At 52.0% G+C, this 23,370-nt stretch overlaps 1 protein-coding gene across 4 annotated transcripts; it reads right to left on the bottom strand.

The window, feature by feature from the left end:
* Window positions 1-515: 515 nt before the first annotated feature.
* On the bottom strand, window positions 516-23,148 carry AGFG2 (ArfGAP with FG repeats 2). Of its 4 annotated transcripts, none has more exons than XM_047714234.1 (13): window positions 22,762-23,148; window positions 14,653-14,746; window positions 13,686-13,801; window positions 12,283-12,436; window positions 11,500-11,665; window positions 10,654-10,779; window positions 9,914-9,946; window positions 4,070-4,190; window positions 3,816-3,898; window positions 3,547-3,633; window positions 2,458-2,586; window positions 2,031-2,116; window positions 516-1,737 (listed from the first exon to the last, which is right to left on the bottom strand). In XM_047714234.1, the coding sequence occupies exons 1-13, from the start codon at window positions 22,980-22,982 to the stop codon at window positions 1,678-1,680; spliced, it is 1,476 nt and encodes a 491-aa protein (XP_047570190.1). In that variant the 5' UTR covers window positions 22,983-23,148; the 3' UTR covers window positions 516-1,677. The 4 variants fall into 4 exon arrangements, with proteins under 4 accessions (XP_047570190.1, XP_047570191.1, XP_047570193.1 ...); XM_047714235.1 differs by having other exon boundaries at window positions 3,547-3,630; window positions 22,762-23,147; XM_047714237.1 differs by having other exon boundaries at window positions 23,003-23,143.
* Window positions 23,149-23,370: the final 222 nt, after the last annotated feature.

Raw genomic sequence — 23,370 nt, forward strand, 5'->3', positions numbered from 1 at the left:
CGATAACACAGTCCCCACCTCTCCTTGCTGTTCTGCTGTTAAAGGTCACTGGGTGGAAAGACCCAGAGGATCCCAAGAATGAACAGCGGAAGGGCCGAGACTCCCTGGGCAATGCGGAAAAGGGGGGAAGGGCTCTTGAGAGCAAGGCTGAACGCTGGGCCTCTCCTCCGCCCGGTGAGGTGTTTAACCCACACTGGCTACCTTGTCCCCACACAAACAGCCTGGGCACCGTGACTGTTGACACAACACCCTTGGGTGAAAACAGTCTGGGGAGGGGCCAAGGATGCACGGGCCGGGCCTGGGGGCGGTCTACTCCCGCACTCGGGTCCCAGCATCTCCATCTTGGAGCTGGCACCCCTGGCGGAGTCACCCCCTCACCTAACACTGCTGACCCGGTCCAGCAAGAATTCCTATCCTGGGCCCGCAGCACCCCCAGTTTCTTCACGGACCCAGCAGTCGCACCGGGGCCCCTGGAACTGAGCCAAAGTGAGACCATGGGAGCCATTTCCTTTTTCTTTCAAACGCAGTTCTTTTCCAACACAGCCTGCCACAGCTTTGGCTCAGAGATTTGGGGGGTGGGGGAGGCACATGGGAAAAAGAAAGGAAAAAAAAAAAAACAAAAACCAGCCAATTGCACAAAGCCTTTCCCTGGAAAAGCCCAGGCTCTGGGGTGCTCAGGACTCGTGACTGCCCTCCCCACCACCCTCTGGAGCTCCGGCTTTGCTGGTCGAGGCACAGATGGGGGCCTGTTCCCTTCCCCATGTGAGAGGGCTGTCTGGGAGCAGAATGGCGGCCTGTGTCCATATATCTCTGTGCGCGCGCGCGTGTGTATATATAATAGACTATATTAGAAAATTCTCTATGTATAAATATAAAACGCCGGTATCCAAACATGACACCACAGCAAACTAAAGTGCTTGACAGGAGTTGGGCATGTCTAAGTAGTAGGTAAAACTGTTATTCATCCCGAGTACCCAGGATGAGGGAGGTTGCCAAGGAAGCAAAACCACGGGGGGCCTCCTGGCCTGGCGGGGGAGGGGAGGAAAAGGGGGTGCTGGCAGGAAAAGGGTACCCCGCACCCCCCCCCACGCCCCCCCCCCAGCCTTCTCAGCCTGTCTGGTCACTGTCCCAGGTCAACCCCACACCTCTTCTCAACCCCACACCTTGACCCAACTTTGCTCATTGTGCTTCTGTCCACAAGGAAACCAGCACTGGAAAGTCGGGAATGGGGGGGAGGCTTGCTCCCGCAGGGGAATGCTGGTCCGTCTGTGCCCACAGCTTCCTCTGCCCACACGGCTGGGAGTGAAGGGACCACTACGTATGCTGAGGGCAGGAGGCGAGGATTACTGTCATCGCGATTAGTAATTTGAGAAATCAAACGCCATCACTCCTCTAGGCCAGGCCCTGCCTTCTCTCCTCTTGGGCCTCCTGCCTGGGTGGGGGCTGGAGAGAGGAGGGGAGAAGCCTTGGGGGCAGCTGACCTGGGAAGCTGCCCTTTTATCTGCAAGCCCCAAGCGAAGCATGAGCACCTCCACCATCCCCAAGACCGCCTCCCTGGAAAACAAGGCCCATTCTGGTCTCAGACCCACAGAAATGCCACAGGCAAATGGTCACCAGAGCTCCTGGGAGTAGAGGGGCCCCAGAGGGTGGGGAAGAGGCCCCCCCCAGGCCACAGTGCTACAAGAATGGGTTGGTGGTTGGAGGTTTGGAGGCAAACGGGCTTGATGAGGATCCAGTCTGGAAAGAAACAACAACAACCACAAATTAGGGGATTAGGGGAGAAGAGCTGGAGGCCGGGGAAAAGATGTGGTCCAGCATTCCTTTCTCCCCGAGAATTACTGCGCTGGGGGTTGTGGGAAAGTCAGGGGCCTGAGGCAAGTGGGGGGCAGGGGAGTGTGGGAGACAACACCACCCACGGAATAACCCAGCACCCCCTGCGTTGTCAAGGCAGGGCTTCCAGCCCACACTGTCCTGTTCTCCTCAAAGGATTCTGTCCCGGACCCCCAGAGAGAGGCCACACCCGCACTCACCACGAAGGGGTTGGTGGATGTCCCGGCTGGCTGGCTCAGTTGCCTCTGGCCCAGCTTGGCTGGTCCTAAGTCGCTGAAGGAAGAGCCTGGAAAGCAGGAGCAGAAACTCAGCTGACGCAGCCCTGCCCCTCATATTGGGCCTGAGCAGTCCACCGGGCAGGCCTGCAGGCTGGGGACCGCCCCCTCCCTCCGTGGCAGCAAGAGCCCGGCCTTTCTGAAGTCTGCTAAGGAGGGTGTGCCGCAGAGTCAGAGGACACCAGGCGGGTCTATGGCTTCTCTGGCCCCCCCCTACTGGTCCAAAAGGGAACTAGCTCAGATGTCTGGCTCCCTGATAGTCCTAATAGTCAGGGCCTCCAGGCTGCAGCCCCGCAGCGGCTGGGGGTGGGGGCTGGGGGTAAGAAAGGAGGGTCTGGTCTGAATCCCTTACCATTCTGCTGCTGAGTCACCGAGGTCTGTGTGGGGAACAGGGGTGGTGGGAAGGTGCTGACGAAGGCCCTGGTGGGTGGCACTGTCTGGGGGAAGCCAGGCTCAGCGCTGCTCATCCCAAAGCTGGGCCCTGTGGAACGAGGACACGAAGTTCAGGTGAAGTTCTGGAACGCAGGCTGGAGAATGGTTCTTCCTGGATCTCTCCAAGACGGGGGACATGGGATAGCGTGTGTCCCTAACCAGAGGTACCCAGTAAAAGTACCCGGAGAGAGCCACGGAAGCTTTTGGCTTTCACGCCACCTAGCAAACCAGGCCTCTTCCTGCCCACAGTGGCTTGTGGCATGGAGGGCACAGCAGTGCCGTGCAGGGGCGTGGCCCGGAACCGGGGTCAGCTGCCAGCTACGTATTAAACTGTGCCAACGAAAGCAAAGTATTAGCCCTCTATGGGCCTCAGTGGTCTCATCTCTAAAGCAGGCTGGACCCCTTTCCTAGGGCTGCTGGGAAAAGCCAATAAGGGGTGTAAAGCTGTCAGCTGTGGGGTTTGCCACGCCTGTCAGCGGTGCTGGCAGCCACCAGGCATTCTTCCTGACCTCAAGGTTTTTAACAACAACAACAACAACAAAGGCAGGGGAGGAACAGGGAGCCAGGAGATCCCAACACTCCAGGCCGATGAGAGCAGCGACCGGGGCAAGGCTGCAGGTGGGACACAGAAGATGGGAGTTGGGGGGACACTGTTGAGGGGCGAGAAGGGAGAGTCCCTGCCACATCAGTCGCAAAACCAGCTCAGGAAGCAGCAGTCTGTTTGTCATGATTCTGAAATTCTCATTCTGGGACTTGGGTGGTCGTACTCTTTGCCCACTAGGCTGCCTGGAAATTCAGCCTGGTCTGGCCCGGTGAAGGGTGAGAAGGGGGCTGATTTCAGGACCAAGACTGCCTGCCACTGCTCCGAACAGTGGTGTGTGTGTGTGTGTGTGTGTGTGTGTGTGTGTGTGTATGAGAGAGAGAGACAGACAGACAGACAGAGAGAAGGGAAGGAGAGGGATGTGCGCCCTGGAGAGAGTCAGGGCCAGGGCAGAGTCCGGAGGCTTACCTGTGGCCAGGCCGTTGGGCTGGAATGGGTTGGTAGAAGGCAGCTGCGGGAGAGCAGCAGGTACCGTGAAAGGGTTGGTGAAAGTTGCTTAGGGTAGAACGGGGTAGAGGTGGGAGAAAGAGAGAATTAATCTTTTCTCATCTGGTTAATATTCGGGAGACAGCATTCCTCTTGACTTTCCTGTGTTTTCTCCCCTCCCCTCCCTGCAGAGTCCCCAGTTTCCTCTTGGCCTTGGATCCCCTCCCAGGGTCTTCACAGTCAAGACTTACCTCCAAAGGCAAGCCCAGTGCTGCCGCCTCCACCAGCTGGGGCCGACTGGAGCGTGGGGACCTGGCTGGCCACCCCGAAGATGCTGTGATGTGGGAAGATAAGTCAGCACACAGGGCCCCGGGCATCAAGGGGAGAAGCAGGGCAAGGCACCAGGAGATGGCAGACCCTGTCCCAGCCCATGGGAGGAGCTCAGCAGGCCGGGAAAAGCAAGGCTCTTCGGCCCCAAGGCAGAGTCCCCGACCTCTGAACCCACCTGCTAGGGATACCTCCAGCCGATGGTCCGGGCGCCAGGAAGCCACCCATATCTGCAAGGCTGCTGGGCTGACTGGCCGGTGCCAGAGGAGAGGCTGCAAACGGAGTCACCTGGCTGCTCCCTGGGCGATCACAGGAAACAGAACAGGTTGTGCTGGGGTGAGGCAGGAGGGAAGGGGCAGGAGGAGAGATGGAGGTGGGGGGAGCAGGGGAGATGCAGCAAAGTGATAGCATGAGTGCACCACTGATTGAGTCCCCTGGATTGTCTGGTTCAGAGGGCCTCGACTCCCGCCAAGAGTACTAGGTAACATGGCCCCTGCCCTTGTCCATCTCCCTAGTGCTCAAACCGCCCTCAGGTCGGGTCCATGTCCCTCTGGCTGTAGGCGAACTTGCGGTTCCCTTTTTTCCCTCAAGACGTGGAAATGTCTGTCCTTTCGTCAAATCAGCATTTATGGATAAATCCTAGGAAGGGGCAGGTAGAGGGGATGGGCGGGGAGGAGCTCTGAGGGGCAGAAAGCCCAGATGCTCAGGAGCCTCTCCTGGAAGGTGGGGCCCTGCGCAGGAGCCTGCACAGACAGCTCAGCTCCTGCTCCCACCGGAGCTGTCCCCTCTCGGGAGGCCACCCTAAGCCAGGAGCTTAGATCAGGGTTCCTCTGCCTTCTCTGACCATCACATGGCAAAAGAGAAATCCCCAAGGGCGAGCCCACATGGGAAGCTTCCAAAACAGCCTGAGGAGCGAGTCCAAGACATCCCTGTCCTTTGGAGAAAGCCTTTGTCTCATTTCTATGATGGGGTCCGGTCCACCACTCTGGGCTGTTGTGAGGCAAAATGAAGCTATGGATGATAAGGCTTGACTTTTATTGAGTGCCGGAAGATTCATACCGACGGCAAACACGCTTCGCATGGTGTCTGCCACATGCCAGTAATCCGAAATTGTCTGCTGGATGACAGCGTGAGAGGGTGAGCGAGGAGACCTGGACTCCAGTCCGGGCCCTACTCTGGCTCCTGCTGCAACCTGAGCAAACCATCTTACTCTCCTGAGCCTGTTTTTGCTTGCCCTCTCCTCAGAGGCCTGGAAGACCACCCGCCCCCAGGTTAAGTATTTTCCGCAAGTATTTGGAAATCTGTAACGCATGCACAATGGGGAGGTATCATCCTAACTTTTTTTTTTTTTTTTTTTTTTTTTTTTTTTTTTTTTAAAGATTTTATTTATTTATTTGACAGAGAGAGATCACAAGTAGACAGAGAGGCAGGCAGAGAGAGAGAGAGAGGGAAGCAGGCTCCCTGCTGAGCAGAGAGCCCGATGCGGGACTCGATCCCAGGACCCTGAGATCATGACCTGAGCCGAAGGCAGTGGCTTAACCCACTGAGCCACCCAGGCGCCCTCATCCTAACTTTTGATACAATAAACTGTCTCCAGGGTCAGAGAAACCAAGCAAGGTCTCCAAGGAAACACGATGGCTGGCTCGAACACAAGCAAACCAGAGCCTCTCCTGGACCCCCAGCTCCAGGATTTCCACGTCCTCTGTCTCCACCTTGAACAGGAGGGCCCCCCGCCCCCCCGCCACGGTCCTCCCCAGCCTTTGGGCTTTAACAGAACCGTGTCCTCAGGTGGGTCTCCTCTGACCTCAGTCTGAATGAGAGCCTGGTTTTCCTCTCGTGACACCTTGTTCTTTGCCCTTGGGACCCTTGACATCTTTGTAAGGGACGTGTTTTTGTTTCGGTATCAACTGTGTCCCCCTCTAGACCAACTCTCCCTTGCCAGGAGTTTTCTCACGGATGTAAGTTACAAATGTGCAAAACAGGACACATGCGGGGTAATTAACGGCAGCGCCGTCTGACAGCGAAAGACTTCATCATTCGTTCTACGTATTCATCAACACGAACGGATTAAATAAATTATAGTGTACACATAAGCAGGACTACTGTGCAGGCATAAAAGAACAATGAGGAAGCTCTTCATGTACTGATGAAAAAAGATCTAGCCGTACTGTTCAGTTAAAACATAAATCAAGGTACAGAACGGCATGTCTATTATGCCACCAAGCATGGGGAAAAAAAGAGAGAAAAAAAATAGGATAATAAGAAAGGTAAGTGAAGGCCACAGGCTCCTCTTCCCAGGGGCATGGCGGTGGAGAGGTGGGGCTACAAAGGCTGCCTAAAGGAGGGTAATCCAAAGCCTATTTGTGGGGAAGGGGGAATGTGGTGGCAGAGGTGGAGAGAGTGGAGGGGAGACTCAGATGAGAAAACTGGCGGGGAAAACCCTGTAGAGAGTGGGAAGGATGAGCGGGCAACCGTCAAAGGGCAGATACTCCCCACCCGCTTAGAGGAGGGGGATAAGGGCAAGGAAAAGGGAAGACACAAAGCAAGGGAGGTGGCCAAGCCAGGCTGGTTCTCAAGTCTATGCTGCTCCCCGGCCCCCTCAAACTTTAGCCTGGCTTCCCCTAAGTTTGGGGGCTTTTCTGAAGACCCCAGAACTATCATTTGAAGCTCCATGCTCTTCCTTCCCTAAAGGGCAAGGCCAAAGCCCTTTGGTTTAAGGGGATCCTTCCAGTACTAGGCATCTCCACTCAGACTTGGAGAAGCTGAGTCCAGCAGGGAAGGTAGGTGCCCAGGGCCGGCCTGCCTGCTCCGAGGTTCCAAGGTTGGGCTGCTTCCCGAGTGCCAGTGCTCGCCTTGGCCACCCTCCTTCTCAGTCCCTGGGCTTTCGACGGGGAACCAGTGCGAGGCTACCACGCCACTGAGCACTCTTGGTCTGCATCCTCCCCAGGCCCCAGGCGGTCAGAAAGACTGGAAACCAGCAGCCTGGTGTTGAATCTTCTGATTCTCGGGGGGCCCTGGCCTTTCCTGGGCTATGACTCGGGGTATGTGGAATTTCTGAGTGAACACAGCTTCCTGTCCTCACTTAGGTCAGACTCCCCAGCCCTGCTCTGGGCCTTTGGGTCAGGAGCTCTGAAAGCGGGGGAGGTGCCGTTGTGTTGTCCTGCCGCCGCTAGGCTGTGTGTCTCCCGGCGGACACTAGGGGGCAGAGCCGGCCCTCGCGGCGGCCAGGTGGCTCCAGCACTTTCCGCTGGTTCTGGGGAACCTAGGAATGGAGTACCTGCGTTCGTTTGCTTCCTCTACACTTCCAGCGCCCCATTCCCTGCGGCTGGATTGGTAAACATGCCTTCTAGCAGTTTCGGGGGAAACGGCAGTTTTAGAAACTTCCCCTCTCCAGACTCCCCCTCAGAAATATAAAAATACAACCAGGCTTGTCAAAAAAGACACCCACCTCTCACCCAAGTCTCCCTACTTCATCCCCAGTACTCTTTTATGGCACACTCAGAGAACCACCCTCGTGATCAAGGTGCGGTGGGAAGTGAATGGGAGCTGCCACTCATCCGCTATTCGGGTCTGCCCAGGTCACTGGCCACGTTGATCCAGTTTTGTCAACGGCAAAATGGAGATCTTTCCTTTCACGTGGAGATAATATGGGGATGCTCCTCACAGTGGCTCACAAGGGCTGGCTGGCTCTGGTGGGCTGCAGACCGTCTCTTTTTGAGATGACCAGACACTGGACAAAAGCTCACCCCAGTATCAGCCAGAGACGGCTCCTGACACCTTCCTTCTCTCCTTTAAAGGTTGGCCCTTTAGGCAACGGATTGGGACAGGCATGCATTTCTTTTCTTTTCTTTCTTTCTTTTTTTTTTTTTTTTTAAGATTATTTATTGGGGCACCTGGGTGACTCAGTGGGTTTTAAAGCCTCTACCTTTGGCTCAGGTCGTGATCCCAGGGTCCTGGGATGGGGCCCAGTATCAGGCTCTCTGCTCAGCGGGGAGCCCGCTTTCTCTTCTCTCTCTGCCTGCCTCTCTGCCTACTTGTGATCTCTGTCTGTCAAATAAATAATTAAATAAATAAATAAAATCTAAAAAAAAAATAGTAATTACTTGTTTAAAGAGAGAGAGAGAGAGAGCGAGAGAGCGCATGAGCACAAGTAGGGGGAGGGGCAGAGGGAGAGGGAAAAGCAGGCTCCCCGATGAGAGGGAGCCCAACAGCCACCTGGGACTATAACCTGAGCCCAAGGCAGGTGCTTAACCCACTGAGCCACCCAGATGCTCCAAGAGGCATGCATTTCTGGCCGGACCAATTTATAACCACCTTGTACAGGTTGCTTCCTTTCGAGCTCTCATTCCAAGAACACTTCCCTCTTGCTACACTGAATACTTCTGTGCCAACTTACTTTCTTACTGGTAACATGCAAAAGGGCCAATTACCCCACACAGTACCGTCCATGACTAGTCTTTAAAACTTCTGTGAATATAATGTGTGGAATTATCATCTGACCCTAATTTGTGTTTTTCTGTTGATTAGTCAGGTTGAAAACACTTTCATCTTTTTCTGGGTATTATTAGCTGCTTGTATCTGTTCCGTGTTATCCTATTCTTTATTATTTACATGAGGTTTGTTTTTTAAGATTTTATTTATTTGACAGAGAGAGACACAGCAAGAGAGGGAACACAAGCAGGGGGAGTGGGAGAGGGGGAAGCAGGCTTCCTGCTGAGCAGGGAGCCTGATGCGGGACTCAATCCCAGGACCCTGAGATCAGGACCCCAGGCGAAGGCAGACGCTTAACGACTGAGCCACCCAGGCCCCCCTATTTATAGGAGTTTTAAAAAAACACATGATGGGGGCGCCTGGGTGGCTCAGTGGGTTAAGCCGCTGCCTTCGGCTCAGGTCATGATCTTGGAGTCCTGGGATCGAGTCCCGCGTCAGGCTCTCTGCTCGGCGGGGAGCCTGCTTCCTCCTGTCTCTCTGCCTGCCTCTCTGCCTACTTGTGATCTCTCTCTGTCAAATAAATAAGTAAAAAAATCTTTAAAAAAAAAACAACACATGATGGTTATTAGCTTTTTATCTGTTTTCCATATTATAATTATCTTTTCCCTGTTTCATGCCTTCAAGGACAATGAAACATTATTATGGAACAACTTTTAGGACACCTTTTATCACTTAGAACGTGACCTGAACAATTTCTACTTCTTTTTTTTTTTTTTAAGATTTTATTTATTTATTTGACAGACAGAGATCATAAGTAGGCAGAGAGGCAGGCAGAGAGAGAGGAGGAAGCAGGCTCCCCACTGAGCAGAGAGCCTGATGTGCGGCTGGATCCCAGGACCCTGGGATCATGACCTGAGAGGAAGGCAGAGGCTTTAACCCACTGAGCCATCCAGGACCCAACAATTTCTACTTCTTAGAAGTTTATGTGTTGTCTCTTGGTCTGTGGTCAGATTATAAAAGTGTTCCATGTTTGAAAATCCTGTCTTTTGATTACAAAGTTCTACTTCTAGTTATTAGGTCAAACTTGTTCAAGTATTAGTCAAATGGCCTACTTTCCTCCATATTTGTCTACCTACTTGATCTACTATTAATCTTGTGAGTCTGCCTTTCTGTTGCCGTGTTACATTTTCATTGTGTCTAACAGTTTCTGCTTTCTGACTTTCAAGGCTACCCTGTCAGGTACTTTAAGTTGGTTAACATGAGGACTTCTTTGTAAATTTTAACTGCGATCAATATAAAATGTCCCTCCTTGCCCCATTCAAAAAACCGAAACTAGAATAAAAACAAAAGCACGCAGACAATTCGCAGTGCACAGTGGGAAGGTGGTGGGCAGAGCAAGAGAGTAGGGGAGTCTGGGCTCTGGGCCCAGCTCTGCCCTGCTGTGGGCTGTACGACAGGGAACTGCCGAGCTGCTTCATGGGGAAGCTGGCCACCTTGGAAAGGTTCCTTCCAGACCTCAGAGCTCTCTGCTCAGAGCACCTGAGATAGGCTTCTACCTTGGGTGGGCTGTGGGGTGGGAAGAAAAACTCACCAAAGCTGTAACTTCCAGTTAGCATCCGACTGGCTGGCAGTGGGGGCGGGGGCGGATAGGGGGGAAGGGGAGAAAGAGAGAGCGTAAGTCACTGGCTTTCCCCAGACATCGGGTCTTTCCAGCACGCCGGCTGCCCTCTTGTGTGTTCAGCATGGGCAACCGCAGAGGGTCAGCCCCAAGGCTATGAAGACCTGATGTCTGGGGGCTCGGGGAGGAACCAGGTGCTTTACAGCAGCGGCCTTTAGGGTATTTTCTTTTGGGGGGGGTGGTGTCTCTCAACTGCTGCACAACACGACACTGAGTTTACAGGCTTCTGCTCTAACGGGGGTGAGTGAGGACTTCTGGAGACTATCTTGGACTCTGAGCCAGCCCTCACCCTTTGCGCAGTGTCCAGCATGGACCATCAGAGCACTCTAGAGGAAAGCTCATGTCCACTCTTGGTTTTTCGAGGACTGGAGTCTCTCCAACTTGCCCGTCAGAGATCTCCTATGCACACCCCCACAATTCCTGCGGCAACTGGGCTGCTGTCTTTCCGGGACAAAATGGAGCGGGAGCCCCTTTTCCTGCCAAGAGTCTCCTCTGCCCCCCTCTTGCTTTCCTGGGCCTACTTCTCTTCCTCCTCTGTCCTCTCTGCCCAGCTCTCTAGGTCGGTGAAGATGCAAATGAAGGGCAATACATGAACGCAGTTGGAAGCAAGGAGGGGAGTGGAAGGGAGGGGAAGAGAGCAGGGCAGAGTTTACCTGTGGGTGTTGGCTGGGCCTGGAATGGGCCCTGGCTGCCAGGAGGAATGCTTCCAAACGCGGACGGGCCGGCGCTACTGCCAAAGGCATCGAAGTTGGCAAAGCCTCCGTGGGAGGGTGTCTGGCCTACAGGTGGAGGGAACATAAAGGCCATATATATAAAATGGAAGTATAATCGATTAAATATGTACTAATTGGGAAGGCCAAAGGCCACTGATGAGACATTTGCCTTTCCACAGGGTCCTGCTCAGGGAGAGATGGCAGGGGCCTGGGCAGAGGGCCAGAAGCCTGCTGGGGGAAAGGGAATGTCAGAGGCCTCCCAAGTTCACTCCCTACCATCTTCCTTCTTTATTCCATGAGGCATTCACATTTTTGTCAGGGGCTACTTTGGGCTAAATCACGTGGGGGAAAAAAATAGTTGGTTTTGGCGGGGGAAGGGGCTTGAAAGGCAAAAAGGAAACTAGATGTCATTTTATTCAACCCTCTGTTGGCTGTTGCTGATCTCTGGGAAGAGAGCAGGGGAAATGGAACACAGGATAAGCCCCCGCCCCCATTTTAATGGAAAAAGACAGTAATAAAGAGGCGATCCAGTGTTCTAAGAGGAGGCGCTAGAGTCCCCGACTGTCATGTTTTCTGGTCAAACTCACAGATATAATCCTGGCCACTCTCATCTGACCCCGGCCCTTCCAACCCTGATGCTTCAGAACTGTCAGCACAGTTCTGGGAGCTAAGAGCCAGCGGGGGGAGGGGGTTGTGGGGGGGGAAACTTGGTCACCCTAAGGGCGTGAATGCCTTGTGTCAGGGGTAATACACTGTAGGAATGTTCTCTTCCCAGGTTCCACTTACCCCCGAAGGCTGGGAATGCAGCGAAAGCTGGTGCCACAGGGGGAGCAGCAAAGGGATCTCCTCCTATGTCGGCCAGCAGGTCAGTACTGGCTTTCTTGACGGAGGAGTGGGGAGGTGGCTGAGAGCTCCGGGGCTGGGACGTCCGAGGCTGAGACTGACTGACAGACTTGAGAGGAGAAGGCATGACATAGAGCACTTGGGAGTCCCAGACATGACCCGGCCCCTGCATGGCTCTCTAGGCTGCCCCCAGATAGGCACGTGGAAAGAGAAGAGAGGGAGAAACTGCCCTCAACTGAGAGATTTCCGGGGCACAACTGCCTGAGCCCCTCACGTACCTAACTTCTCTGTCATCTTAGCGTACCAGCTCCCAGAAGCAGACATTTCAGAGCCTTTCAGTGACAGTAACACTGAGCTACACAGGGATGTTGCCAAGAGTACCCCCTCCCCCCCCAGGTCCCCAGCCCCGGAGCTGGGACTTTTTCCTCTTTCCCAGGGGCTTGAGGCATTGTCCCGGCCCCTCTGCATTTCCTTGGAGCAATGGTCAAGTTTGAGGTTGATACTCTGACTTCCCTAGATAGCACTTCCTGTTGGGTTCTTTCTTCCAAAAGACAGGAGGCCAAGGTGAGTCCGAGACATAGGTAACAGCAGGGCGGAGCATCAACTCACATCTCCTCTACTGTTGTCTGCTAAGTCCGGAGCTGGGGCTGGATTTAGGAAACAGACGTCCCTGTCTGCCAAATCCCTAGCTAGTGTTGGAGGGCGGAGGGCGGGTGTGAGAGTTACCTGGCTAGAGGTGGAGGCTGCAGCTGAGAGAGATGGCGCAGGCTCCCCCAGGAGAGTCCGCAGGGGCTTTCCTTCCAGGACGGAGCCCTGCGTGGGGGTGGAGGCACTGCCTTTGGTATAAGCGGGCCCCTTGACTTGGTCTGGGGGGACATACCTTTGAGAAAAAATAGTCAGGCTGAGAGGAGGGGGTAACACCACAGGCCATGCTCAAGTGTAGGCATCTGGGAAGCACAGGTGACAGCAGTCGAGTCCCCTGGCCTTTGCCCGCAGATTTTCTTTTTCGAACTAAAGGGACTTTCGTAACTCAGCCAAGTTCTGCCCATCCTGAGGGTCCCCCTTTACTGTCAGATGCTCCTTCTTTTCTGCGGGAATGTTCACTTTGCTCTGACTTGGGCCGGGTTTTCTCTCCCCTCTCCATTCTCTTTCTGACATCAAACCATTTGGGTTTCAAGTAACAAACTGCCAGCAATGCTGCTGGACAGGTGATGCTATTTTCCAACTCCTTTCCAGTCCCACAGAAAGTTTCTGCCCCCTCCTATTCTAAGTGCTCACAATCTATCCTGCCAGCTTCTGCTACGTCTGATAAAATCCCCTCCACTCCAGTGTATGTACGTTCTACCCTGGAGGTATCTTCTTTGTCTGGAGGACACCCCCGGCAGGGTCTCTAAAATGCTGTTTTGTCCACAATGATCTCCTTGCTGTCTGCATTCTCTTCTCTGCCCTAGAGTTATCCCCCCAACATGCACACACCCCTGAGATTAAGCCACGGAAAGTGCCACCTGGGGAGAGAAAAGGCAGGGCAGAGCAGAGATGCTGTTCTCGTCACCAGGAAAACAGAACACACATAAAATGCGGATAAAACGCTGGGTTAATGGGGCACCTGGGTGGCTCAGTGGGTTAAGCCTCTGCCTTCAGCTCAGATCATGATCCCAGGGTCCTGGGATAGAGCCCCGCATCGGGCTCTCTGCTCAGTAGGGAGTCTGCTTCCCTTCCTCTCTCTCTGCCTGCCTCTCGGCCTACTTGTTATCTCTCTCTCTCAAATAAATAAATAAAATTTAAAAAACAAAACAAAAACAAAAACCAAACAAATAAAAAAAAAAACCACGCTGGGTTAAAAGCACAGGCTCCAGGACATGTGCTCCCAGCTGCCTCTCTGCATATATGGGTCCAGCTGGGCTTTAACCTGCCCCATACTCCCTCAGGCCCACCCCTTCTCCAAGCAGTCTAAGGTCTCTCCAAAAGAGAGGCATCGAATCTGCGAGGTTAGTGACTGGGAACAAGTTGTCCTTTAGGTAGCTTTATAATTTTGAAGTCTGGCCTTTGAGAAAAGCCCCAACTGGACCATCCGACGAAGAATGTCGTGGGACATGGGTGTGCGCAGCAATCTCTTTCCTCCTCCTTACCATCTCTTTTTCTCGTATTTTTCCTGGAGAAACTCCTTCACCTTCTGAGGGTCCCTGGAATCTGGTATTAAAGATGTCCGAGCATCATAAAGGCCCAGCCAAATCTTCCTGCAAACCTACAGGCATGGAATCAGGTGAGAGAGGAGTTCGGGCAGAAAGCATGGGATGGGGAAGAGAGCACCCCCACTTTATTCATCAATACGTATTTACTGAGCACAGACACAGCTGAAAGTCTGGGTGTATCTACAAAGCAGACACCATCCCTGTCTTCACAGAGTTGACCATCTAATGGGGGAGGTCATGCCTTAGGTAAGTAAAAAAAGATTTATAATTACATGTTATGACACAATTTAGAAAAGAGAGGGCCATAAGAATTATGGGGAACTAAATCTAGATGGGGGTGGGGTCAGGGACAAGCTGTGGCTTCTAGAACACCCCTCCAGAGCCTTTCCTGGTTGGCACCCTCCAAGTAAGCCAATCACCTTCAAGCTAGGAGGACTGCTAACACCAAGGATGGTGTCTTCCCACCGCCAGCAGATTTAGCTGGGGAAGAGGTCTAACCCACATTCGAGGACACATGTGGGCTTAATCCCACGGTGCTGAGGGTTGGGTTGGTAGAGCTGGATCCAGATCTTACTCCAGGGGGCCCGCCCCGTCTATTCTGAATGTTCAGGAATGTGGAGCTCTAACTGTCCAGGGGAAGTCTTCCCTGTGAGTGCCCAGGAGTCACCCCCTACAGAGATTTTGCTCCTTTCCCCCCGATTCCTCTAACAAGGGCCTAGACAAAGCACAATTTGTATAACCAAGATTCCACGGATATACAAGTATACATAGACAGGATATACTATACACTCACTAAAAAATAAAAGAAACTTGACCAAAAAAGAAAGCTACAGTCTTGAGGCAAAGTGCCCCCTGGCCAGAAGGGCAACTACAGCCAGCAGCCATTCCATCGGTGGTGGCTCACCTCGTTTCCGCGAGATTGCAGGAATACCACTTCAGGCTCAGTGAAAGTTGTCATGGAGATGGACTTGACTCGATGAGGGGGGTTCAGGCCTCTCCTGTTCGAGAGAGACAGGAAGAGAGGCACAATGCAGTTAGCACTGCAGGTCTGTTTATGGGAGGAGAGGTGGGCAGAAAGGATTAAACAACACATGAATTAGGCTCAGAGAGATCCCTAATTCAAGGAAAGAAGGGAAGCGAGAATGTTTTGGAGGCTTTTAATGACAGTCAAGAATGTGTCATGTTCCCTGTCGCTCTGGAGAGGAAGGCAGAGCCTGCCCACCCAGAAGCCTTCTCTTCTTTGCCTCAGTTCCGTGTTCAGCCTGCAGGCTGGGGGGTAATTCCGGGAACTCAGAGATGGGCCCACTTCCCATTTCCTGTTTACCACTGTTTTACACCTGCCTGCCCCTCCTCTTTGTCTCAACAGAAAGTGTGGTGGTAGGGGTGGAGAGGGCCCCTCTCTTTCAGGAAAAATCTCTGGGAAAAGAGATAATCCAGGTTTTCTCAGCTCTCGATCTTTCGATGAAGCAGGAGGAAGTCAGCTTCAACCATGAATATGAGATTGGCATGAGTCAGGAACATGCATCCCGTAGCGATGCTTTTGTGCCAGCTCTGTTGTGTTCTGTTAACTCTCTAGGAGTCTAGTTGTGCCCACAGAAGCCCTGTGGAGATTACAGTAGACAAGAAGGCTTCCTTGCCCCGACTCAACTGCCCTCTGGAGTGTTCTCACAAGGGAAACTTGGCACTAAGCCAGGTTCCCCTTTCCTTTTCCCTTAAGTTTTACTCTGGTCTAGACCACCAGCACTTATCGGATGAAAACAGAGCTGGCCAAACCACAATGAGTAAACCAGCCCCTGGGACCGGCACGTGAATGAGCACAGGCACCGGCAGGAAAGACAGTTTCAGCTCATGTGGCTTTTCAGACTTAAATTCCCCTGTGGGGGGGTGGGCGGAAATGAAAGGGCAAACCAAGATATGAAAATAAAAGGAACTTGGGAAGAGGGTCCTGGTTGATGCCATCAGGAAAGCAAAGAGGAAGGCAGAGACCACACAGTTTACCAAATGGAAACCGTAGAAAAAATTCAGGCTTACAGGTGCACGCACAAAATGAAGGTGTCCCTGCGAGTCTAGAAGAATGGCAATGTTGTGTAAGCCTACACCGAGGCAGTGAGGGGGTAAGGGGGGACAGGTGACACAGTCCAGGGCGAACAGTGAAGAGCGGTAGCCCCTTTGAATGATAAATTACTGACTGCAGGATTCTAACAAAGGACAGGACACCGAAGGCTGTAATTGAAGGCATTTTCAGCAATTCTGCTGCTAGACTTTTAAGTAAAGGGTCTCAAAATACTCCTTTAAAAGACAGTATCAAAGAGGTCTGATGCCCCAAGGAAAGATTAGAGCAGCAAAATCCAAAAGCAAGGCTTTGTAACTATGTGTCAAACAATAGCTCTTAAATCTGATTGGCCCTGAAAACTCTTCTAAGCACATTCAGAGATACTCCACAATTTTCTCTCCTAAAGTCTGTCTTACTCATGGCCTAGTTTTGTCTTGAAGTCCAGGCAGCCTTTTATATTCTTTTCCTAGCTCTTGGTCACCTTAATCCCTAAGCCCTTCCCTCTCTCGAAGGCCAAATGGTCAGAGTTTAGCCAGAGCAGCTTTGCCAAAATACAAGGTATTGTGGTAGGCACTTGGAGGAATATAACAGTTATCACTCTGTATCATACAGATCACTTATCATGTAGGACCTAGTCCTTGATCACTGGGCGCTCACTTACAGTAACCCTAGACGCCTGGGCAAAGATACTTCTCGACACAGTTGGGTGCCATGTAGGCATACACAGAGCCGGATCAGGGAGAATGTGGCACCAGGATGCCAGAGTCGGGGAAGGAAGAGAAATGGCCATGGGAAAAGTAAAATGTATTAGGCTAACACTAGAAAAACAGATTCAAAGTCTATCACAAAAAGGTCATTGACATTTCCTGAAAGGACAACCAGGAACTGTTAGCAAAGTGTAAACAGGGAGGTGTGTTTCCTAGTGGGGGAGGGGGAGGGACTTGACCCATTCATCAGTCTGGAGGGGATGATTAGAACAGAACTTCCTATGGCTGAGCTTGGACTGGAGGGGTTTTTTTTTGGTGGTGGGGGGCGGGGGGAGATGGGATGAAGGGAAAGCAGAGAAAATAAGTGACTTAGGTGCTTTGGGCCAAATGAATCCGAGGGAACAGGATGTTTCCGTAGCACAGCACAAAAAGCAGTGCTCTGACCTTGATGTCTGTAGACTGGATTATGTATAACTAGAGCCACGGTTTGGGGGCAGGGAGAATTCTCTACAAGGCAACATTCTGCAGCCCAGGAAGAGGACCTAGTTACAAGGCCTATGAGTCAGAGCTTTTTGTTTCTGAATCAGAGAGAGACCGCAGCTGGCTGACAGGAACAAGTCAGACCCAAGAGCCCCTCTCCTCCCAGAAGCTGAAATCGAATGGTTGAAGGGCTCGCTGGGGACATAGCAGGCTCATGCGAGGGGCCAGAGCTGAGTCACTGGCCTGGAATCAAACAAAACCAATCTCCAAGCTGCCCCCAGTCTCCCCGACATGACTCCCAGCTTTCCCCCCACAAAGAAGTGAGAGCTAGAAGGAGACACTGCCCTTCGGGTATCACAGCAAATCCATTCTGTTATTTCTGACCAGGTGGTGCTGGGGAAACACAGAGATAAATTTATTTGCCCAGAATAGGGCAAGTGTTTCCAATGGAAAGCAAGTACGTTACTAGGACTCGAGCCTTGGCCCATTCGGGAGGCTTTCCACTTTGGTTTCACAGGGCACCTGACTGGCATTCCCTCTTTGAAGTGCCCTGAATTATTACTGGCAGCCAAAGGACCTGCAGGGACCCTAAAGCCCGCCCAGGGCTCTCTCCTTGCCTCTCTCTCCCTTCCCTTTGATGCTACCAAGCGTAGGACTATTCCTACAAATACCACACCTTTTGTTTTTCTGTGGTCGTCACCCTTACCACGGCCCATATTTCGCTTCTGTCTTGCTTGGTGAAAGTCTCAGACCTGCTCAGCAGCTCAGATAAGAAGTTTCTGTCAGGTCAAACAATGGAAAAAAAAAAAACAGTTCTACCCGGCACCCAAGTTCTTTCTTTTGTGCCGAACTTGGACCTGGGAATTCCTGACTTCTGAGTATTTCATGTTTAGGTTCATTCCCCCACCACGGGGGCGTTTCTTGGCTCCTGGGTTCCAGTCCTCTGTCTCTGTGCAGGATTCTTATCTTGGATCCAAACATCACCAAAGAGAGTCCCTATTAGAGACTCTTACTAGTCCCTAAGGGAGCTCTCCCCCCTTACCCTGCTGTAGGCTCAATTTCACTACTTTTAGGGAACTTCTTCCTAATCAAAAATCCCAGCTTCAACTCATTTCCTGTAGTTCTTCCTTAGTGAAAGTGATCAACCGTTGTCCTCTGCCCTCCTCTTCAGGCTCATTCTTGGTTTCTTTGACATTCTTCCCTCTTCTTCTCATCTCTTTGGATGAAAGGTGAGGTGGGAGGCGATGGAGGGATGGGACTCACACAGGGGCCAGGGACACGTCTGCCTCTCTCACCCAGACGGATGGAAAAGTACTGAATTATTGAGCAACACACTATGCCTTTTCCTCCATGGAGTAAAAGAGCTTCAATGAGGAACCACTACCAGCAAAGCCAGATGGGGAAACTAAGGCACCTGGAGGTTAGGGACTTGTCACAAAGAAAGAGCGTCAAGCACCTCTCCTAGGCACGCAGCCCAGAGCTCTGTCCACCCAAATCCTGACTTTATCCCACTACTGGAATAAAGTTGTGCAGAAGTAGAGGAGACCAGTATCTATTACTGAGTCCTGAAGGACTATGGATTAAAGATGGACCTACGGGGTGCCTGGGTGGCTCAGTGGGTTGAGCCTCTGCCTTCGGCTCGGGTCATGGTCCCGGGGTCCTGGGATGGAGCCCAGTGTCAGGCTCTCTGCTCGGTGGGGAGCCTGCTTCCCCTCACCCCCCGCCTGCCTCTCTGTCTACTTGTGATCTCTCTGTCAAATAAATAAATAAAAACCTTAAAAAAAAAAAAAAAAAAAGGATGGGCCCAAACAGCCAGGTTAGGGAAGCATGCCACAGACTTTGCTGAAAAAAACTGGGCGTCAAAGACAGTGCCCATTCCTGATGTCAATGACATTTTAGGCCCTAAGATCTATTTTTTTACCAAAGAAACGTGGTCTATCCATTGAGGAAGGTGGGCAAACCAGAACAAGGGAAAAAAAAAAACCCCACTGAAGGCACTGTTTTGGAAAAAGTACTTTTCAGCAGCAATCTTTACCCTGTCCTAGCTGTGCTCTCTACTAGAAGAGTCAGACACAACAAAACACATAGGCAGATGTATATGTTGGGGAAATGAAAAGGACCTATATCCAGGTTAAGGAAACTAGGTATTGGACAAAAACCAAATGAATAAAACTAGGTCAAATTTGGGACCTACAATTGTGGCAGCATGAATATAAATTTAGAAACAGCCCAAACTAGCAGCTTCTCTCTCAGTCCCTCACACCAACGCTGTGGTTTTCTGCTAGAGCTGAGAAAACATTTCTCATGAAAAAAGAAAATGAGAATGAGCTCTCACATGTAGTGAAGAAGCCATAGTCGTACCCACCCACCAGTATTAGAATCGAAAATTTTCTGCAGACCTTGGGAAATTCAACTTGGGCTGCACAGTCAACTTTGTCACATCAGTCCGTGCAGCCAGCTGGGAGCTCTGGTAATTGTGCTCACTGCTCCCAGAACGCTCCACTCCCCCAAGAGGTGGACATATTTGTAACATCTTCAGCAGAAAGCTGGCTTTCAAAATAAGGCCAGTCTCGTCGTCTTCTTTCTCTGGCTATGGTGCTAAATGTTGTACTTGAATGCTTGCCCCCTCAATACCCTCGTCCTTTTTTTTTTTTTTAAGGTTTTATTTATTTGAGAGAGAGGAAGAGCGCACAAGCAGGGGGAGTGGCAGAGGGAGAGGGAGAAAGCAGGCTCCCCGCTGAGCAGGGAGCCTAACTCGGGGCTTGATCCCAGCACCCTGGGATCATGACCTGAGCCAAAGGCAGATGCTTAACCGACTGAGCCACCTAGGCGCCCCAAAACCCTCGTCCTTTAAACAAAGAATATTTCTTCTTTTTCCGTCATCATACCTCAACGTGAGCTCCCATCACTCTCTAGCCCATGCTGAGCTTTACCTCACAGCACTTATTACCACTTATTACCAAATAATTATATATTTAATGATTGACTTAAAGCCCATGGCTTCTACTAGGGTGTAAGCTACATGAAGATGGGTACAGTTCTGTGCACTGCCGTATCTCCGGTGCCTAAGACCGTATCTGGAGCTTGATAGACACTCGGTCACTCGATAAATGTATGTTGACAGATTGACTGAATCAATGAGCAGCCTCTTGGGGCCTACCATGATATTCACTTCCCAGCACCGCGAAATCCTCATCTGTGGGCAATCAACCATGTGGGTTTAAGATGTTAATTGGTCTATGTGTCCCCCTGGAGCCAGGCCCCTCCACGGCCTGCTAGACTGTGCCTGCTTCCTCTTGACTCCACGCCCAGTGATAAGCACTTCCACCTTCTGTTCACAGCCCACCCGCCAGCTCCCAGCCTTGCCCAAGGTGCATCAGAGGGCACAGGCAGTACTTTGTGAAGACCCTTTTATAAGGTTCCTTTGCCTTGCCCTACTTAGCTCATGCTAATTAGAACTTCAATTAGTACAGGAGAAGTACCATCAAGAACTTAGGCACAGCCAGGAAAACTACAGCTGGCTTCTAGAATTTCCTCTTTCTCTCCTTATGATGTCAACATGCCCTTTAGTTCAGCTTCATTTATTGGCCCGGCCTTTTGATCTTTCACTAAAGACCAAAAATAATGAACACAGGGGAAAGGTGGTCACGTTCTGCAAAGTGTGCCCTGATATTTAAGGAGTTAACTGTTCTAGCAAAAGAAATCAGGTTTTTAATGTGTGCCAGATCCCCTGACCCTCCTTCTGTCCTGATTGAGGGATATTCATTATAGAAAGGAAATGTTATCTATGGGATACTTTAAACCAAGATCTATAAAATATATATGTATTTTTAAAAGATTTTATTTATTTATTTGACAGAGAGAGATCACAAGTAGGCAGAGAGGCCGGCTGAGAAAGAGGAGGAAGCAGACTCTCCGCGGAGCAGAGAGTCCGATGCGATGCGGGGCTCGATCCCAGGACCCTGAGATCATGACCTGAGCTGAAGGCAGAGACTTAACCCACTGAGCCACCCAGGCGCCCAAGATCTATAAAATATTGAAAATAGTGTCAGCCCTCCCATTTAGTCGGTGCTCTATCTTCTGTGCCATGCAGCAAACCATGGGGATAGATTAATACTGTTTCCAAACATTTCCTTCCTAGGACTCAGACTCTGATATGCCATCAGTTTTATCCCCCTGCTCCCAGACTCTATAATCAGATTTTCCTCTTCATAACAGGATCTTCGGGAATCTGTTCTTTCTCTTTCTGCTATAAATAGTCCTAAACTTCGCTCCTTCTCTCCTCAGAGTACTTGTCCCAGTCTCAGTTCTATCCTTTTGGCTTCATTTAAGTCTCTACCTTTTGACAACTTCCTGTTTGGGTTCTAATCATTGTCCCAAGAGCCCTACTAGCGTTTACTTAGACCCAAGTCATAACACACAAGTGAGGTTTCTCAGAACACAGAAGTTTGGCAAAGGAGGTAAAAACCCCAGAGAGAGAGAGAGAGAATCCTACACGGTATCTGAGGAGACCTGGATCTTCATTTCTGATCTGCCGTGATCAGAACTAATATCCAATAACCAATGATGAAAACAGCAACCCCCATAAGGCACTGGATAAATCAGTAAACCTCTCTTTGCTTCTGTTCTCCCATCTGTCATGTAAGAACAATACTGCTCCCTCCTTGGCTCCTAAAGGTGTAAGAAGAAACAAGGAAAGCCCCCCCCCCCTCGTTAAACACAAAACGGACAAACCAATATATTAAAGCAATACCAAACAAGTCAGAATCAATCTCTTGATGGACTGAGATAGAATTGAGATACAGGGTTGGTATCAAACGTTAATCACCATCTAACTAAATAATTCCCGATGGGGGGGTGGGGGGTGGAGAACCTTACTCTGTAACCAGAAATCTGGCCTGGAACTGTGTGGCTCTAAATTAGCTCGGGCATGACCAAATACAGTGCCGGTGCCAAGTGTAGCATTGCAGATTATACAACAAAACTCCCCCAAATCTGGAAAGAGCTGCCAGATGCTACTACCAGGATCAAGCCATGGCAACAAGAAGCTTAAAGGTGTAAACTATTACACTTAAGGATGGCTCATCCAGATCCCCAAACCTTTGGAAAAGTTAAGCTCTCTAACAGGGTAAACGCATCCGCTCTCTTCGCTTACTTAAGACCTGCACTCCAGAGCCCTGCACCATTAGGACCTGCCCCTGAACTCCGGAACGGGGCTCCTTACCTGTCACTATCTCTATGCTGTCAGCCCGGGTTAACTTACCTATTTTAAAGGGGTTTCTCCATCTCACACTCCAGGATGGGCACAAGCCGGAAGTAAGAAAAGTACGCCTCCCTCTAGAGCCCAGTTTACTGTCCCCCTTTCCTATTTGCCCCTCACCTACAGAGAGTTCCCTTTCAAGGTGTGTGTCATTCTCTGGCCCTTTAAATCTCTAACCACCCCCCACCCCCGCGCCTGTTCCCTTCAACTCTCCCCCACTTTCGGTTCGGTTCACCGCCCCCCTCCTTCGGGAGTTTCTCCCTTCTTGTCCGGTGCCCTTCCTTTCCCCTGCAGCGCGACTCCAATCGTGTCTTGTCTCCCCTGCCTATTTCCCTTCCCCATGACACCTCTCTGCAGCAGACGACCCTCTCAGCGCATCAGGAGCGTGCCCAGGCCTCCCCGCCGCCCCGACCTCGGCTCTGTCCCTTCGCCCCGGATCCGTGCTGTCCCCAAGGCCGACACTCCGCAGCCCCTTCCCCCCACCCCCCGCCTACCCGGCGCCAGTCCACTCACAGGAGGCCAGAGCAGGTGGTGCAGACGAAGCTGCCCACGGTGATATCCACGTAGGTGACGCCGCGCTGGGCGCACTCGAAGCAGTGGCGGTTCCCCGCCTGGCTGCAGCCGCCCAGCTCCCGCACCCGGCGACACCACACCTCCGAGGCCGCCTCCGCCTCCGCCTTTCCCCCGCTGACCCCGCCACCCGGGCCTGGACCCTTCTTCGCCGCCATCACCATGGTTGCCCGCTCCCTCGGACCTCCTCCACGCAAGTCCGGAATCGTCCCTTCAACCACAGCCGTCTTCCCGCCTCCTCTGCCTCCTCCGCACAACCGGCTCCCCAGACAGAAGCTAGGGAGCCAGAGACGTCCGCGAGAGACTCCTCAACCCCTTGCCTTGCCTATTCTGCACGCTGATTGGTTAGTCTCCTCCCACCTCCTCATTCTGATTGGCTCGACATTGGACGGCCTTGGGTTGCCGGAGCCCCCAACGCCACGCCCCACCGCCTTCACCCTCAGGCCTCTCCCGTTGGCCCGCGGAGACCCTGCCGCTAGAGCCGTGCGTGCCCTCTCCCTGTCCCCGCCCCCTCTCGCCACTGCCTCCACGGCGGCCCGCCTCCCAGATTCG

The sequence above is a fragment of the Lutra lutra genome, chromosome 18, assembly GCF_902655055.1.
Source record: "Lutra lutra chromosome 18, mLutLut1.2, whole genome shotgun sequence".
NCBI classification, from domain to species: domain Eukaryota; kingdom Metazoa; phylum Chordata; class Mammalia; order Carnivora; family Mustelidae; genus Lutra; species Lutra lutra.